The following is a 17820-nucleotide window of genomic DNA, read 5'->3' as shown; positions in this document are numbered from 1 at the left end:
ATAAACAAAATGATTTGTAATGTTACCAACAATTTGTTGATTATATCTAATCTAGTAATGATGAGTCGATTATTAACTTTATAAATAGGTTGACAAAGTTTTGCCAAAATGTCTAATTACTTCTAATCACGTACATTACTTTATGACAAATAATGTAACCTTATTGTAAAGAGTTACCAGATATGAAATCCTATCAACATGTAAAATATGACACAGTAAGGATGTATCTTGAGGAAAAGTTTGATTTAATAAACGTTTTAACAGTTTTTTGGGGGCACGCCAGCACTGGATAGCTACGCCGATCTGAATAATACATTTGCAAATGTAAACAAAATAAAATCTGCTGAGACATGTATTTCCTGTTTTTTAAGGTATACAACAGACAAAGTGTACTAGGCAGAAATAGATTCATTTATATTTATAGCACACAACATGTTAAAATGTATCTATCAATGCATTATAGAACTGTGTTTTGTGACATTTTGTCAATATCCACAAATCACCTCTTCAATCCAGGACGAACAAATAATTGTTAATGTAAACACAGGGGTACTTAGGATCATCACATCACACACACACGCACGCACGCACGCACGCACGCACGCACGCACGCACGCACGCACGCACGCTCTCTCTCTCTGTCTCTCTCTGTCTATCTCTGTCTATCTCTGTCTCTGTCGCTCTCTTTCTCTCTGTCTCTCTCTGTCTCTCTCTGTGTCTCTCTGTCTGTCTCTGTCGCTCTGTCTCTCTCTGTCTCTCTCTGTCTCTGTCGCTCTCTTTCTCTCTGTCTCTCTCTGTCTCTCTCTCTAACAACTATGAAAGGGTAACGGTTTAGCTCTATCAGAAACGTGTCCTCTATCCAGGGCATGATGAGCAGTGTATTTATGCAGGAATAGATACCATTATGTTTGTACACTAGCGTCACAGTACTTTCTAGTTACTTATTCCTGCTTGTTTAAAGACATGTTGGCACCATATCCGTGCAACACCTCTTTAATCCAGGGCATAAAGAAAGGGATTTTCATGTACACATGAGGATATTGGGAATCATCACATCTCTCAGCATAATTAAAAGCAACGATACCCTGTGCCTTGTTGTTACAAATAAGAGGTCCCCCTGAATCTCCCTGGAACACAGAACAACAGGAATTAGAGAACAGACATACAGAAGTGTGATTGTCAAAGGAGAATAAGTGAACACTTCAAAGACTGTTTTAGTGTTCCAGTACAGTAATGTTACACAGACATAAACACTGCTTATCTGATCAACTAAAACCTGTACTGGTTGTCCTCTACAGCATGTTGGTTCTACTATTACTATAATCATTTGATCTAAATTCAATTTAGTTACCTGACAAAATCCTTTCCCTCCGGTAGTACGAGTGCACATCATTTGATTTATGTCAAAGTATTTCTGCCACACGGTCTTGCATTCAGAGTTATCTTCCACCATCACCGCCACTGCCATCAAAACGTCTGAACCCTGTTTGTTGTTCGAGTTAGTCTTGCCCCAACCAGCTACGGAGCACTTGGGGGATGCTGGGATATGTTCATCCTCCTTTGGGAGTCCAACGACCGTCACATACTGGGTTAGACGAGCTGTGGTCTTTAACTATAAGAGGAAAATAAGTAAAATAAAATTGGGTAAAGTTATTATATTCTATTTGTATAATTCAGAATAAACCTTGAATAAACTGTATAAACGTTCATGTCAGTGAAGATAATCAGTATCAATTGAATGCATTTCTTATAAGGCCCTGCATTCATTTAAAGTTTATACAAAATAAGTACTATACACTGTAGAAAGGAGATATTAGGGGTGTCTTGAAGATTACCTTCAGTAGCATGATGTCATAACTATTCTGCGTTGCATTCTCATGTAAGGGATGCCGATGGTAATGTGACACCTGAATCTTCTGACAACTCTTCGTCCACTTCTTTAAGTCGTGGGCTCCAAGCACCACCGTTAAAGGATAAGCACTAACAGAAAAACAAAAAAGGGTGGCAAGACATAGAATGAAATAGAATAATTCCTCAAGAGACGTAACAAGATGCAACAAAACAAACTGCATCTGGATTAATTTGTTGTCTACGACAAAGAAAGACTCACTTCCTTAAGCAGTGTGCTGAAGTCAGGACAAAGTCCTTCCGGATGAGCATTCCTCCACAAACATGGTATCCTCTGTGTTGCAGAGAGACCATATAGGTCCTAGAGTGGGGCTTAACTATCTTACCACCCACAATACCACTCTCAGAGGCTCCTTGGAAGGAGGGGAAAGAGGATATAATGTTAACTATGTCTTTTGGGACACACAAGGAGCAAAAAAACAACATAATTTGTGTTCAATTTGGTTAACAAATAGCTACCTCTACTGTCTGCTACCAACTGGTTATTTGTAGAGAATAATCAGCTATACCGTCTTTACTAGCTGGTTCTTATATAGAGAATAATCAGCTGTACCTTCTTTACTAGCTGGTTCTTATATAGAGAATAATCAGCTGTACCTTCTTTACTAGCTGGTTCTCTGTAGAGAATAATCAGCTATACCTTCTTTACTAGCTGGTTCTTATATAGAGAATAATCAGCTGTACCTTCTTTACTAGCTGGTTCTCTGTAGAGAATAATCAGCTGTACCTTCTTTACTAGCTGGTTCTTATATAGAGAATAATCAGCTGTACCTTCTTTACTAGCTGGTTCTTTGTAGAGAATAATCAGCTATACCTTCTTTACTAGCTGGTTCTTATATAGAGAATAATCAGCTGTACCTTCTTTACTAGCTGGGTCTTTGTAGAGAATAATCAGCTGTACCTTCTTTACTAGCTGGTTCTCTGTAGAGAATAATCAGCTATACCTTCTTTACTAGCTGGTTCTTATATAGAGAATAATCAGCTGTACCTGTTTTACTAGCTGGTTCTCTGTAGAGAATAATCAGCTATACCTTCTTTACTAGCTGGTTCTTATATAGAGAATAATCAGCTGTACCTTCTTTACTAGCTGGTTCTCTGTAGAGAATAATCAGCTGTACCTTCTTTACTAGCTGGTTCTTATATAGAGAATAATCAGCTGTACCTTCTTTACTAGCTGGTTCTCTGTAGAGAATAATCAGCTGTACCTTCTTTACTAGCTGGTTCTTATATAGAGAATAATCTGCTGTACCTTCTTTACTAGCTGGTTCTCTGTAGAGAATAATCAGCTGTACCTTCTTTACTAGCTGGTTCTTATATAGAGAATAATCAGCTGTACCTTCTTTACTAGCTGGTTCTCTGTAGAGAATAGTCAGCTGTACCTTCTTTACTAGCTGGTTCTTCATAGATATATAATGTATAGAATAGATCAACTCACCAGCAGAGGAAAGGAGTTGGAGGAGGATGAGGAGGTAAAGGTACATGGTGGTGGACTGGCAGAGATCTAGATGATTAGAGAGACTGCAGGTTTCTCCTCTCTATATATACCACATTTACAACCCCCCCCCCCCCCCCTACCCCTTTCCCTCCTCCATACCCCCACATACACTTATTCATACTGAAAGTGAAAGCTGAGGTAAGGTGAGATGGAGTGGAAATATCACACATTTTTAAGTTGGTGGTAAGTGGCCTCAGATGATTCATACCAAAAAGCACCTTTTAAAACAAAGTACATTGTCCGTATGTCTCTTTAGAATGTTATTCATGTCCTTAACCTGTTAGGACATCAACAGGAAACATGCTTACCTGACTATACAATTCAACCAATAACCTTGCTTACTACCTCACTGAGCACTTTGTTATGTTAAAATACGTTTTGACACAAATGTAATGTCTAACTTGCGCCGAAATGGTTTGTAGTTGTAAATGACCAGGTTGCAAAGCTGTAACCCATCTGAATGTCTGCTCAGATATCCTCCTTTTCGTTCCATTCATGTCCCTAACTAGCCTGTCAGGACCTCAACAGAAACTAGACTAGGATGTTTTAAAATCCTTCACTTTATGTCAAACTGAACCAATAACCTCACTACTTTCTTAGACTATGAGTTTGGAAAGCATATTTACACAAACATTTATACAAATGCTGATTTTGCTTTTAGACACACAAGTCTACACTCCAGCAACAACAAAAAAACACTTCATAATTGTCCCAAGGGAATAGATTCTAAATCTCCATGTACTGTTCTGCCGAGGTTCTGGAGGTTCTGCCGTCCCAGTCAAGCTGCAATTAATATTGTCCCAGTTCAAGTAAAGCCTGCTACCTCAAAGTCTTTCTGTAGGGGGTTCTGTTCCAAGTTTAACCAGTCTTTGTAGTGGAGGTGGTCCATATGGAACCCCGTTCTCTGCTGAAGAGTAGGTCAACAGTGCAGTACAGCAGATCAACAGTACAGTACGTCAACAGTACAGTATATTACAGTACAGTACAGTAGGTCAACAGTGCAGTAAAGTACAGTACAGTATATTACAGTACAGTACAGTATAGTACAGTACAGTACAGTGTATTACAGTGCAGTACAGTACAGTATATTACAGTACAGTATATTACAGTACAGTACAGTATATTACAGTACAGTATATTACAGTACAGTACAGTACAGTATATTACAGTACAGTATATTACAGTACAGTATATTACAGTACAGTACAGTACAGTATATTACAGTACAGTATATTACAGTACAGTATATTACAGTACAGTACAGTATAGTACAGTATATTACAGTACAGTACAGTACAGTATATTACAGTGCAGTACAGTACAGTATATTACAGTGCAGTACAGTACAATATATTACAGTACAGTATATTACAGTACAGTACAGTACAGTAGGTCAACAGTACAGTACAGTAGGTCAACAGTACAGTACAGTAGATCAACAGTACAGTACGTCAACAGTACAGTATAGTACAGGATAGTAGATCAACAGTACAGTATGGTACAGTAAGTCAACAGTACAGTAGGTGTACAGTGCAGAAGGTCAACAGTACAGTATAGTTGGTCAACATTACAGTACAGTACAGTAGGTCAACAGTACAGTATGTAAACATTATAGTAGAGTAGGTCTACAGTACAGTAGGTAAACACTATAGTAGAGTAGGTCTACAGTACAGTAGGTAAACACTATAGTAGAGTAGGTCTACAGTACAGTAGGTAAACACTATAGTAGAGTAGGTCAACAGTACAGTACAGTAGGTCAACAGTACAGTAGGTAAACAATATAGTAGAGTAGGTCAACAGTACAGTAGGTAAACACTATAGTAGAGTAGGTCAACAGTACAGTACAGTAGGTCAACAGTACAGTAGGTAAACATTATAGTAGAGTAGGTCAACAGTACAGTGCAGAAAGTCAACAATTCAGTAGGTCAACAAAACAGTAGGTAAACATTATAGTAGAGTAGGTCAACAGTACAGTACAGTAGGTCAACAGTACAGTACAGAAAGTCAACAATTCAGTAGGTCAACAATACAGTAGGTAAACAATACAGTAGGTCATTTTGATTACATGTCAGGAATTGTGATAAACTGAGTATAAATGTATTTGGCTAAGTTGTATGTAAATGTATGTATGCACATTTGTGGCCTGCTGGAGGTCATTTTGCAGGGCTCTGGCAGTGCTCCTCCTTGCACAAAGGCGGAGGTAGCGGTCCTGCTGCTGGGTTGTTGCCCTCCTACAGCCTCCTCCACGTCTCCTGATGTTCTGGCCTGTCTCCTGGTAGCGCCTCCATGCTCTGGACACTACGCTGACAGACACAGCAAACCTTCCTGCCACAGCTCGCATTGATGTGCCATCCTGGATGAGCTGCACTACCTGAGCCACTTGTGTGGGTTGTAGACTCCGTCTCATGCTACCACTAGAGTAAAAGCACCGCCAGCATTCAAAAGTGACCAAAACATCAGCCAGGAAGCATAGGAACTGAGAAGTGGTCTGTGGTCACCACCTGCAGAACCACTCCTTTATTGGGGGTGTCTTGCTAATTGCCTATAATTTCCACCTTTTGTCTATTCCATTTGCACAACAGCATGTGAAATTTATTGTCAATCAGTGTTGCTTCCTAAGTGGACAGTTTGATTTCACAGAATGGTGATTGACTTGGAGTTACATTGTGTTGTTTAAGTGTTCCCTTAATTTTTTTGAGCAGTGTATAACGTTCCTCACTGAGTTCCCTGAATTCCTATCGGACCTTGTAGTCATAGCATATAATATTCACATTTGTGGTGAATTTAATATTCACATGGAAAAGTCCACAGACCCACTCCAAAATGCTTTCGGAGCCATCATCAACTTAGTGGGTTTTGTCCAACATGTCTCCGGACCTAAACAATGCCACAGTCATATTCTGGACCTAGTTTTGTCCCATGGAATAAATGTTGTTGATCTTAATGTTTTTCCTCATAATCCTGGACTATCGGACCACCATTTTATTACGTTTGCAATCGCAACAAATAATCTGCTCAGACCCCAACCAAGGAGCATCAAAAGTCGTGCTATAAATTCTCAGACAACCCAAATCAATCAATCAATCAAGTTTATTTTATATAGCCCTTCGTACATCAGCTAATATCTCGAAGTGCTGTACAGAAACCCAGCCTAAAACCCCAAACAGCAAGCAATGCAGGTGTAGAAGCACGGTGGCTAGGAAAAACTCCCTAGAAAGGCCAAAACCTAGGTAGAAACCTAGGCTATGAGGGGTGGCCAGTCCTCTTCTGGCTGTGCCGGGTGGAGATTATAACAGAACATGTTCAAAATGTTCATTAATGACAAGCAAAGAGTCCTTGATGCCCTTCCAGACACCCTCTGCCTTCCGAAGGACGTCAAAAATCAGTTAACCACCTAACTGAGGAACTCAATTTAACCTTGCGCAATACCCTAGATACAGTTGCGCCCCTAAAAACTAAAAACATTTGTCATAAGGAACTACCTCCCTGGTATACAGAAAATACCCGAGCTCTGAAGCAAGCTTCCAGAAAATTGGAACGGAAATGGCGCCACACCAAACTGGAAGTCTTTCGACTAGCTTGGAAAGAAAGTACCGTGCAGTATCGAAGAGCCCTCACTGCTGCTCGATCATCCTATTTTTCCAACTTAATTGAGGAAAATTAGAACAATACGAAATGTATTTTTGATACTGTCGCAAAGCTAACTAAAAAGCAGGATTCCCCAAGAGAGGATGGCTTTCTCTTCAGCAGTAATACATTCATGAACTTCTTTGAGGAAAAGATCATAATCATTAGAAAGCAAATTACGGACTCCTCTTTAAATCTGCCTATTCCTCCAAAGCTCAGTTGTTCTGAGTCTGCACAACTCTACCAGGACCTAGGATCAAGGGAGACACTCAAGTGTTTTAGTACTATATCTCTTGACACAATGATGGAAATAATCATGGCCTCTAAACCTTCAAGCTGCATAATGGACCCTATTCCAACTAAACTACTGAAAGAGCTGCTTCCTGTGCTTGGCCCTCCTATGTTGAACATAATAAATGTCTCTCTATCCACCGGATGTGCACCAAACTCTCTAAAAGTGGCATTAATAAAGCCTCTCTTGAAAAAGCCAAACCTTGACCCAGAAAATATAAAAAAACTATCGGCCTATATTGAATCTCCCATTCCTCTCAAAAATGTTAGATAAAGCTGTTGAACAGCAACTCACTGCCTTCCTGAAGACAAACTGTCAGGGTTTACCAAAATAGGACCCAGAAGCAGACCAGGACAAGGTGAGTATGAAGATGGTGAGTATTTATTAATAAATGAGAACGTGGAGGTAGATAGTTCCAGGTGGCGGAGCGGGCAGCGGAGGTGTGTTGATGGGAGTGGATAGGCAGATCCAAGGGATAAACAAAAACTGGCGACGAGCAGACAGGGATGGGATATGGGTTCCGGGTGAATGGCTGTAGACAGAACAAACGGAGGTAAGTTAAAGGCAAGCAAGACGTACAAAACAACAAACCAAAACAAAACAAACTCTATCAACTGGAGGCTGGTTCGTGGGCACAACATACTGTTCATGGCTAACGATCCGGCAGGGAATGGATGTCAGGTCCGGGATTAAGAAGAGGAGAGATGATGATCAGGACCAGGTGTGCAGATAGCTGATGGGATACAGGTGCGGGTAATCAGAACTCTCCCAACTGGCTACATTGCCCGGCAACCAGACAGGGTGCGTTCCAGGACGCCGGAAAAAACACTCCAGGACAGAACACAGGCAAAAAAACAGACTCAGGAAACGGGATTCGTGACACAAACAATGTATACAAAATGCTTCAGTCTGATTTTAGACCCCATCATAGCACTGAGACTGCACTTGTGGTGGTAAATTACCTTTTAATGGCGTCAGACCGAGGCTCTGCATCTGTCCTCGTGCTCCTAGACCTTAGTGCTGCTTTCGATACCATCGATCACCACATTCTTTTGGAGAGATTGGTAAGCCAAATTGGTCTACACAGACAAGTTCTAGCCTGATTTAGATCTTATCTGTCGGAAAGATATCAGTTTGTCTCTGTGAATGGTTTGTCCTCTGACAAATCAACTGTAAATTTCGGTGATTTCTCAAGGTTCCGTTTTATGATCCCTATTGTTTTCACTATATATTTTACCTCTTGGTGATGTCATTCGAAAACATAATGTTAACTTTCACTGCTATGCAGATGACACACAGCTGTACATTTCAATGAAACATGGTGAAGCCCCAAAACTGCCCTCGCTGGAAGCCTGTGTTTCAGACATAAGGAAGTGGATGGCTGCAAACGTTCTACTTTTAACTTCACTAGGGTAGTGGGCAGCATTCGGAATTTTGGATGAAAAGCTGCCCAAATTAAACTGCCTGCTACTCTGGCCCAGAAGATATGATATGCATATTATTAGTATATTTGGATAGAAAACACTCTAAGGTTTCGAGAACTGTTAAAATAATGTCTGTGAGTATAACAGAACTGATATGGCAGGCGAAAACCCGAGGAAAATCCAACTAGGAAGTACTATTATTCTGAAAGGCTGTTTTTCCATTGAAAGCCTATCCACCATACAAAATTTAGGACCCAGTTCACGAGCTCTATGGCTTCTTCTACAAGTGGCCAGTCTTTTGGCATTGTTTCAGAACTGTTAAAATAACAGCTTTACTCTGAAAAATTAGGTAGATACAGCACTTTTCAATCAGTGGCCAGTGGAAATTTCCAGACATCATGCGCCTGATCGGGAACGCGCCTTTCTTGTTTCTCTTTTTCTATTGACGAAGATTTTGTCTGGTTAAAATATTATTGATTATTTATGACAAAAACAAGCGGAGGATTGATTTTAAACATCTTTTGGCATGATTCTACTAACTTTTATTGGCCTTTTTTGGACTTTTCATCTGGATTTAGTGCACGCAACTTCAGCATTCGGATTACTGGACAAAACACGCAAACAAAAAGGAGTTTTTTGGTCATAAAGAGGGACATTATCGAAATAAACTAACATTTATTGTCTAACATGGAGACCTGGGAGTGCCACCAGATGAAGATCATCAAAGGTAAGTGATTAATTTTAATGCTATATCTGACTTTTGTGACACTCTCCTTGGCTGGAAAATGGCTGTATGGTTTTCAACTGACTAGGTGCTGACCTAACATAATCGCATGGTGTGCTTTCGCAGTAAAGCCTTTTTGAAATCGGACACTGTGGATGGATTTACAAGTTTATCTTTAAAATGGTAATTGTATGTTTGAGGAATTTTAATTATGGGATTTATGTTGTTTTGAATTTGGCGCCCTGCAATTTCACTAGAAATTGTCGAGGTGGGACGCTCGGACAAGACAGAGATGCTTGTTCTAGGTCCAAAGAAACAAAGAGACTTATGTTGAATCTGACAATTAATCTTGATGGTTGTACAGTCGTCTCAAATAAAACTGTGAAGGACCTCGGCGTTACTCTGGACCCTGAACTCTATTTTGAAGAACATATCAACACTGTTTCAAGGACAGCTTTTTTCCATTTACGTAACATTGCAAAAATCAGAAACTTTCTGTCCAAAAATGATGCAGAAAAATGATCATGCTTTTGTTACTTCTAGGTTAGACTACTGTAATGCTCTACTTTCCGGATACCCGGATAAAGCACTAAATAAACTTGTTAGTGCTAAATACGGCTGCTAGAATCCTGACTAGAACCAAAAAAAAAATAGCATATTACTCCAGTGTTAGCCTCCCTACACTGGCTTCCTGTTAAGGCAAGGGCTGATTTCAAGGTTTTACTGCTAACCTACAATGCATTACATGGGCTTGCTCCTACCTATCTTTCCGATTTGGTCATGTCGTACATACCTACACATACGCTATGGTCACAAGACGCAGGCCTCCTAATTGTCCCTAGAATTTCTAAGCAAACAGCTGGAGCCAGGGCTTTCTCCTATAGAGCATTTTTATGGAATGGTCTGCCTACCTATGTAAGAGACGCAGACTCGGTCTCAACCTTTAAGTCTTTATTGAAGACTCATCTCTTCAGTAGGTCCTATGATTGAGTGTAGTCTGGCCCAGGAGTGTGAAGGTGAACGGAAAGGCTCTGGAGCAACGAACAGCCCTTGCTGTCTCTGCCTGGCCGGTTCCCCTCTCTCCACTGGGATTCTCTGCCTCTAACCCTATTAAAGGGGCTGAGTCACTGGCTTACTGGTGCTCTTTCATGCCGTCCCTAGGAGGGGTGTGTCACTTGAGTGGGTTGAGTCACTGACGTGGTCTTCCTGTCTGGATTGGCGCCCCCCTTGGGTTGTGCCGTGGCGGAGATCTTTGTGGGCTATACTCGGCCTTGTCTCAGGATGGTAAGTTGGTAGTTGAAGATATCCCTCTAGTGGTGTGGGGGCTGTGTTTTGGCAAAGTGGGTGGGGTTATATCCTGCCTGTTTGGCCTTGTCTGGGGGTATCATCAGATGGGGCCACAGTATCTCCTGACCCCTCCTGTCTCAGCCTCCAGTATTTATACTGCAGGAGTATATGTGTCGGGGGGCTAGGGTCAGTCTGTTATATCTGGAGTATTTCTCCTGTCTTTTCCGGTGTCCTGTGTGAATATGAGTATGCTCTCTCTAATTCTCTCCTTTCTTTCTTTCTTTCTTTCTTTCTTTCTTTCTTTCTTTCTTTCTTTCTTTCTCCCTCTCGGAGGACCTGAGCCCTAGGACCATGCTGTTTCATTCAGGAACCTATTTGGCTGGATCCGGTACCTCTCTGTTTCGTTCAGGAACCTATTTGGCCGGATCTCTCTTTTCACACCTCTTGTGGCATGAAAAGTAATAGTCACATTTTACAATGTAAACATTTGAATAAAGGAGATCACAGTTAATTTGAGTTGCCTTTTCGTTAATTAGATTTACTACCTGGGCCTGATATTTTAAGAGTTGATTTGGATTGGGTTGGCCTGGGCTTATGATTTGCGTAACATTGTAAGCTATATTTAAGACCATGTGTTGCCATGGCTACGTGAGAAGCTCACCTTTATCTCTCACAGATCAACTCTCATCTCTCCAGAATTGCAATTAATCATTTATTTCCTTATAGAATCATATCCGAGCGGCTCGGTGGACGTGAGAGGATGTACTTTTCTCAGCTCCTCGCCATTTGAGTTGTTTGTTCCAAAACATTATGGGAAGATCAAAATACCACTCTACAACCTGAGACTCCAGACTCCTGACACATTTTTGTCATTTTTTGACAATGTCAGGCACCAACAGCAAGAATCAGCCTTAGATGCTGACCACACTGCCCGTGTCGCGTGCACGACCGTTGCAAAATACATTTACACATACATGTTATTCAATCATTGCACCCACACTGCTCGCACGGGTCAATGAGCATCAGCGTAGCCAGGCACTAGAATAGAACCTGGTTGTTGACGCTTGACACGCTGCAAGTCCAGCCTCTGGGGTGAAGGTCTGGCCCAGTAGTAGAACCCTGAGGGTGAAGGTCTGGCCCAGTAGTAGAACCCTGAGTGTGAAGGTCTGGCCCAGCAGTAGAATCCTGAGGGTGAAGTTCTGGCCCAGCAGTAGAACCCTGAGTGTGAAGGTCTGGCCCAGCAGTAGAACCCTCAGTGTGAAGGTCTGGCCCAGCAGTAGAACCCTGTGGGTGAAGGTCTGGCCCAGCAGTAGAACCCTGAGGGTGAAGGTCTGGCCCAGGAGTAAAACACTGAGGGTGAAGGTCTGGCCCAGCAGTAGAACCTTGGGGGTGAAGGTCTGGCCCAGCAGTAGAACCCTGAGGGTGAAGGTCTGGCCCAGCAGTAGAACCCTGAGGGTGAAGGTCTGGCCCAGCAGTAGAACCTTGGGGGTGAAGGTCTGGCCCAGCAGTAGAACCCTGAGGGTGAAGGTCTGGCCCAGCAGTAGAACCCTGAGGGTGAAGGTCTAGCCCAGCAGTTTGAGATGGTGGATGTAGTTGGTTTGAGGTTGTGGTACCTGCAGGCCCAACAACAGGACAGGACAGGACATGAAAACACCAAAACCCACAGAAACACAGAGGAGAGGATGTGAGAAGGTGAGAAACAGCATGCAAGACCTGCAAATGTCACCGTAAAGTTGTTTCCTGGGAGTGTATTGCCTAGCAACAGAGACCATGTGGAGCTGTGTGGGTTTTAGGGTCTATTTCTGAGACGGTGTTGGTTCATAGAACAACAACAGGAAGAGCACAGAGGTGGATGGTGGTTTCTCAATAACTAGGTGTGAGGTAGACATATATGACAAGTTTCAGTGGAACAGAAGAGGGCACGCCACACACACACACACACACACACACACACACACACACACACACACACACACACACACACACACACACACACACACAGGGTCAAAAGTCCATACAGTCATCAATGGTCATATTGCTGTATTTCAGCCTGCATTTTAAATAGATTGAATATTGTGTCACTGGCCTACACACAATACCCCATGATGTCAAAGTGGAATTGTGTTTGTTGAACATTTTAGAAATGAATAACATTTTAAAGCTGATATGTCTTGAATCAATGAGTCTTCATCACCTTTGTTAATAAAGGAAAGCCTAAATGTGTTCAGCACACGCAACATTCTAGACGAAAACCTGGTTCAGTCTGCTTTCCAACAGACTGGGAGATGAATTCACCTTTCACCTGGACAACAACATAAAACACAATTCCAAATCTATACGGGAGTTGCTTACCAAGAAGACTTTGGATGTTCCTGAGTGGCCGAGTTAAAGTTTTGTCTTAAATCAGCTTGACAATCTACTGCAAGACTTTAAAAGAGTAATGGGCAAAATATTGAAACAGTCTAATGAAGTTTATGCCCTGATTCAGTCTAATGAAGTCTACCTCTGGATTTACAGTCTAATAAAGTCCACCTCTGGATTGACAGTCTAATGAAGTCTACCCCTGGATTTACAGTCTAATGAAGTCTACCTCTGGATTTACAGTCTAATGAAGTCTACCCCTGGATTTACAGTCTAAAGAAGTCCACCCCTGGATTTACAGTCTAATGAAGTCTACCTCTGGATTTACAGTCTAATGAAGTCCACCCCTGGATTTACAGTCTAAAGAAGTCTACCTCTGGATTTACAGTCTAATGAAGTCTACCTCTGGATTTACAGTCTAATGAAGTCCACCCCTGGATTTACAGTCTAAAGAAGTCTACCTCTGGATTTACAGTCTAATGAAGTCTACCTCTGGATTTACAGTCTAATGAAGTCCACCCCTGGATTTACAGTCTAAAGAAGTCCACCTCTGGATTTACAGTCTAATGAAGTCTACCCCTGGATTTACAGTCTAATGATGTGTACCCCTGGATTTACAGTCTAATGAAGTCTACCTCTGGATTTACAGTCTAATGAAGTACACCTCTGAATTTTCAATTTGAACTGTCCTTACCTTATTGTCAGATCACATTCGTCTGACTTCAAAAGATGAATCTTTTCACGCTTAATTTTATGGATTAGTAGACTAAACAATTTCAGCAAGAAACCCTGCATTCTGTTACATTTTCCCAGACTAAGTGGTGTGCTTTGGGAAATGATCTGGATGTTTGTGGTATTTAATTCATAAGTGTATAGGGGTAAGTGAAAGGATTGATGCACACAATGACTAAGCATTGACAATATTTTAAAATCACTAGTTAATTAACAAATACAAAACATTTTATTGTAATATTATCCTGAAGTACATGAATGCATTTAAAAAAATAACGTATCGGTTCCACATGTAAAATATTAACCACTGTGTCACAAAGAGTTGGCTTTAGAAAACGTTACATTTCATTGTAGTAAAACCAGTAATTGATAAAAACAACAACAGAGAATGTGGGACATGCCATTACTGTACAGCTCCACCAATCAAAGCTGAAAGAAAATTAAAGATACAATCTGCAACGTGCCTTATTAAGCAGACAAGGACAGGTAATTGCCAACATAAAGTGTCCTAATAGGGTGTTGGGTCACCACGAGCCAGAACAGCTTCAATGCACCTTGGTATAGATTCTACAAGTGTCTGGAACTGTACTGGAAGGATGTGACATCATTCCTCCATGAGAAATTCCATCATTTGGTGTTTTGTTGATGGTGGTAGAAAACGCTGTCTCAAGCGCCGCTCCAGAATCTCCCGTAAAAGAGTTCAATTGGGTTGAGATCTGGTGACTGAGACGGCCGTGAAATATGGTTTACATCGTTTTTCATGCTCATCGAACCATTCAGTGACCACTCGTGTCCTGCGGATGGCGGCATTGTCATCCAATGTAGCATTAGCCATGGTAGCCGAAATAATGGCCTGCCCAGCATTTTTCTATGTATGACCTTAATCATAATGTTAATTGCCTAATCAACTCAGGAACCACACCTGTGTGGAAGCGTATGTTTCAAAATCATTTGTATCCCTCATTTACTCAAGCGTTTCCACTATTTTGACAGTTACCTGTATATTCATACACAACATGTTATGCATTTATGATATATCTATTTATGCATGCATTATTTTTTTAATATATATATATTTTAAAGATATCCATGAATCACCTCTTCAATCCAGGACTTAAAGAAGGAAATGTTCATGTACACACGGGGGAACTTACGATCGTCACATTTCAGGTGATTACCAAAAAAAGCAACAATACCCTGTGCCACGTTCTTATGCTTGCAAATAACAGGTCCACCTGAATCTCCCTGGGAAAGGTCGCAGAAAAACAAGAATTAGAGAGGAAGTAGAGAGGAAGTAGAGAGGAAGTAGTGTATTGTACTGCTGGAACAGGAACAGGAAAAGGAGAGCTCATCTTTTTACCACTAAATAACAACTAACATTCCGTGTTGTTTCAAACTGTACTCGTCAAATTATTTGATTCAAACGTTTGTTATTTACCTCACAAAAGTCTTTCTGTCCATCTTCAGTGCATATCATTTGACTACTTATAAAGGAATCTTTCAACTTATTTACGCATTCAAAGTTGAACTGCATTGTGACTTCAACTTCCATCAAAACATCTGCAGCACCAGATGTTATATCTGGTTTAGTCTTGCCCCAGCCAGCGACAGAGCACTTGGTTCTGGCCGGGATACGTTTGTCTTTATCGGGAAGTCCAATGACCTTCACATACTTGTTCAGAGTGGCGTTGGTATGTAACTGTAAAATAAAAACATTCTGTGAATTAGATTCTAACGAACCACTTAAAAACTGGTAGTAGTTGATTGTGGATAGTGGATGAAATGGGTGGATGTAGTGGATGAAATGGGGGGGGGGGGGGGGGGGGTAAGGTACATGTAAATATAATACCAATAAGCATCACTTGACCAGCTAAGGTGGAACAAAGAGCCAAAAAGTGGCTCACTAGACAGATATTAATGTTGTTGATATCTGTAAGCAGGACATTGTGTATGATAAAGTAATATTAGTGAGTTTACCATCCTAACAAAAAAAACATTAAGAATAGAGAAAAGAGAAAGGAAATATGTCTGAGACATACCTTCAGTAGCATGATGTCGTAACTTAACTGAGTTATATTCTGATGTAAAGGATGTCGATGGTAATGTGACACTTTCATCTCTTGCCGACTCTTCTTCTCTTTTTCGGTTAGGTCGTGAGCCCCAAGGACCACCGTTAAAGGATAAGAACTAAAAACAAATCGAAACGAGTCAACATTATACCACAAGACAGTCAACATAGAGTTATTACTCATAGAGAGACGTAACACGATGCGTTTGTATTCGTTGTTGACTCACCCTTTCAAGCAGTGTGCTGAAGTCAGGACAAAGTCCTCTCGGATGAGCATTCCTCCACAAACATGGCGTCTTCTGTGTTGCAGAGAGACCATATAGGGCCTAGAGTGGGGCTTAGCTATCTTACCACCCACAATACCACTCTCAGAGGCTCCTTGGAAGGAGGGGGAAGAGGATATCATGTTAAATATGTCTTCTGGGACACACAAGGAGCAAAAAAACAACATAATTTGTGTTCAATTTGGTTAACAAATAGCTACCTCTACTGTCTGCTACCAAGTGATTATTTATAGAGAATATTCTGATATACCTTCTTTACTAGCTGGTTCTTATATAGAGAATAATCTGCTATACCGTATTTACTAGCTGCCTCTTATACAGAGAATAATCAGCTGTACCTTCTTTACTAGTTGGTTCTCTGTAGAGAATAATCAGATGTACCTTCTTTACTAGCTGGTTCTTATATAGAGAATAATCAGCTATACCGTCTTTACTAGCTGGTTCTTATATAGAGAATAATCAGCTGTACCTTCTTTACTAGCTGGTTCTTATATAGAGAATAATCAGCTGTACCTTCTTTACTAGCTGGTTCTTATATAGAGAATAATCAGCTGTACGTTCTTTACTAGCTGGTTTTTATATAGAGAATAATAAGCTGTACCTTCTTTACTAGCTGGTTCTTATATAGAGAATAATCTGCTATACCGTATTTACTAGCTGCCTCTTATACAGAGAATAATCAGCTGTACCTTCTTTACTAGTTGGTTCTCTGTAGAGAATAATCAGATGTACCTTCTTTACTAGCTGGTTCTTCTATAGAGAATAATCAGCTGTACCTTCTTTACTAGCTGGTTCTCTGTAGAGAATAATCAGCTGTACCTTCTTTACTAGCTGGTTCTTATATAGAGAATAATCAGCTATTCCTTCTTTACCAGCTGGTTCTTTGTAGAGAATAATCAGCTATTCCTTCTTTACTGCCTGTTTTTTTGTAGAGAATAGTCAGCTGTACCTTTTTTACTAGCTGGTTCTTCATAGATATATAATGTATAGAATAGATCAACTCACCAGCAGAGGAAAGGAGTTGGAGGAGGATGAGGAGGTAAAGGTACATGGTGGTGGACAGGCAGAGATCTAGATGATTAGAGAGACTGCAGGTTTCTCCTCTCTATATATACCACCTTAACATCATCTCCCCCCCCCCCCCCTTCCATACTACCCACATACACAGCAAGAAGGTGTTTGGTGGTCTTGCAGATTATTCATACTGAAAGTGAAAGCTGAGGTAAAGGTAGATGGAGTGGAAATATCACTCATTTTAATATGTTGATTGTAAGTGGTGAGTGGTCTCAGATGAAGCAAAAAGTACCTTTTTAAATAAAGTAAAAACCCATCTGAATCTCTGCTCAGATATCCTCCTTTTCCTTCCATTCATGTCCCTGACTAGCCTGACAGGACCTCAACAGAAACAAGACTAGGGTGTTTTAAAATCCTTCACTTTATGTCAAACTGAACCAATAACCTCACTACTTTCTTAGACTATGAGTTTGGAAAGCATATTTAAACAAAAATGAGTACAAAAGATATTTTGCTTTTCGACACACACTGAGTAAACAAAACATAAAGAAAATTTTCCATGATATAGACTGACGAGGTCAGTCCAAGTGAAAGCTATGATCCC

At 40.8% G+C, this 17820-nt stretch overlaps 1 protein-coding gene across 1 annotated transcript; it reads right to left on the bottom strand.

The window, feature by feature from the left end:
* Positions 1-228: 228 nt before the first annotated feature.
* On the bottom strand, positions 229-17288 carry LOC139547243 (uncharacterized). The gene is made up of 11 exons (XM_071356311.1): positions 17208-17288; positions 16146-16296; positions 15890-16037; positions 15289-15549; positions 14934-15095; positions 11820-12319; positions 3344-3426; positions 2111-2261; positions 1836-1980; positions 1352-1612; positions 229-1127 (listed from the first exon to the last, which is right to left on the bottom strand). The coding sequence occupies exons 1-11, from the start codon at positions 17251-17253 to the stop codon at positions 942-944; spliced, it is 2094 nt and encodes a 697-aa protein (XP_071212412.1). The 5' UTR covers positions 17254-17288; the 3' UTR covers positions 229-941.
* Between the last annotated feature and the right edge of the window lie 532 nt (positions 17289-17820).

Source organism: Salvelinus alpinus, chromosome 20, assembly GCF_045679555.1.
Source record: "Salvelinus alpinus chromosome 20, SLU_Salpinus.1, whole genome shotgun sequence".
NCBI lineage: Eukaryota > Metazoa > Chordata > Actinopteri > Salmoniformes > Salmonidae > Salvelinus > Salvelinus alpinus.
Note: the sequence above shows the minus strand (reverse complement) of the source record. Positions and strands in the feature narration are given on the sequence as shown.

What these genes read in the sequence shown, in the direction of transcription:
- LOC139547243 (XM_071356311.1), bottom strand. Translation starts at nt 17,253, where the DNA reads ATGTACCTTTACCTCCTCATCCTCCTCCAACTCCTTTCCTCTGCTG. An exon ending in TCAGCACACTGCTTGAAAGG is followed by an intron (nt 16,038 to 16,145) that starts GTGAGTCAACAA and finishes ATTTGTTTTTAG; the next exon opens with TTCTTATCCTTTAACGGTGG. An exon ending in ACGACATCATGCTACTGAAG is followed by an intron (nt 15,550 to 15,889) that starts GTATGTCTCAGA and finishes TTTATTTTACAG; the next exon opens with TTACATACCAACGCCACTCT.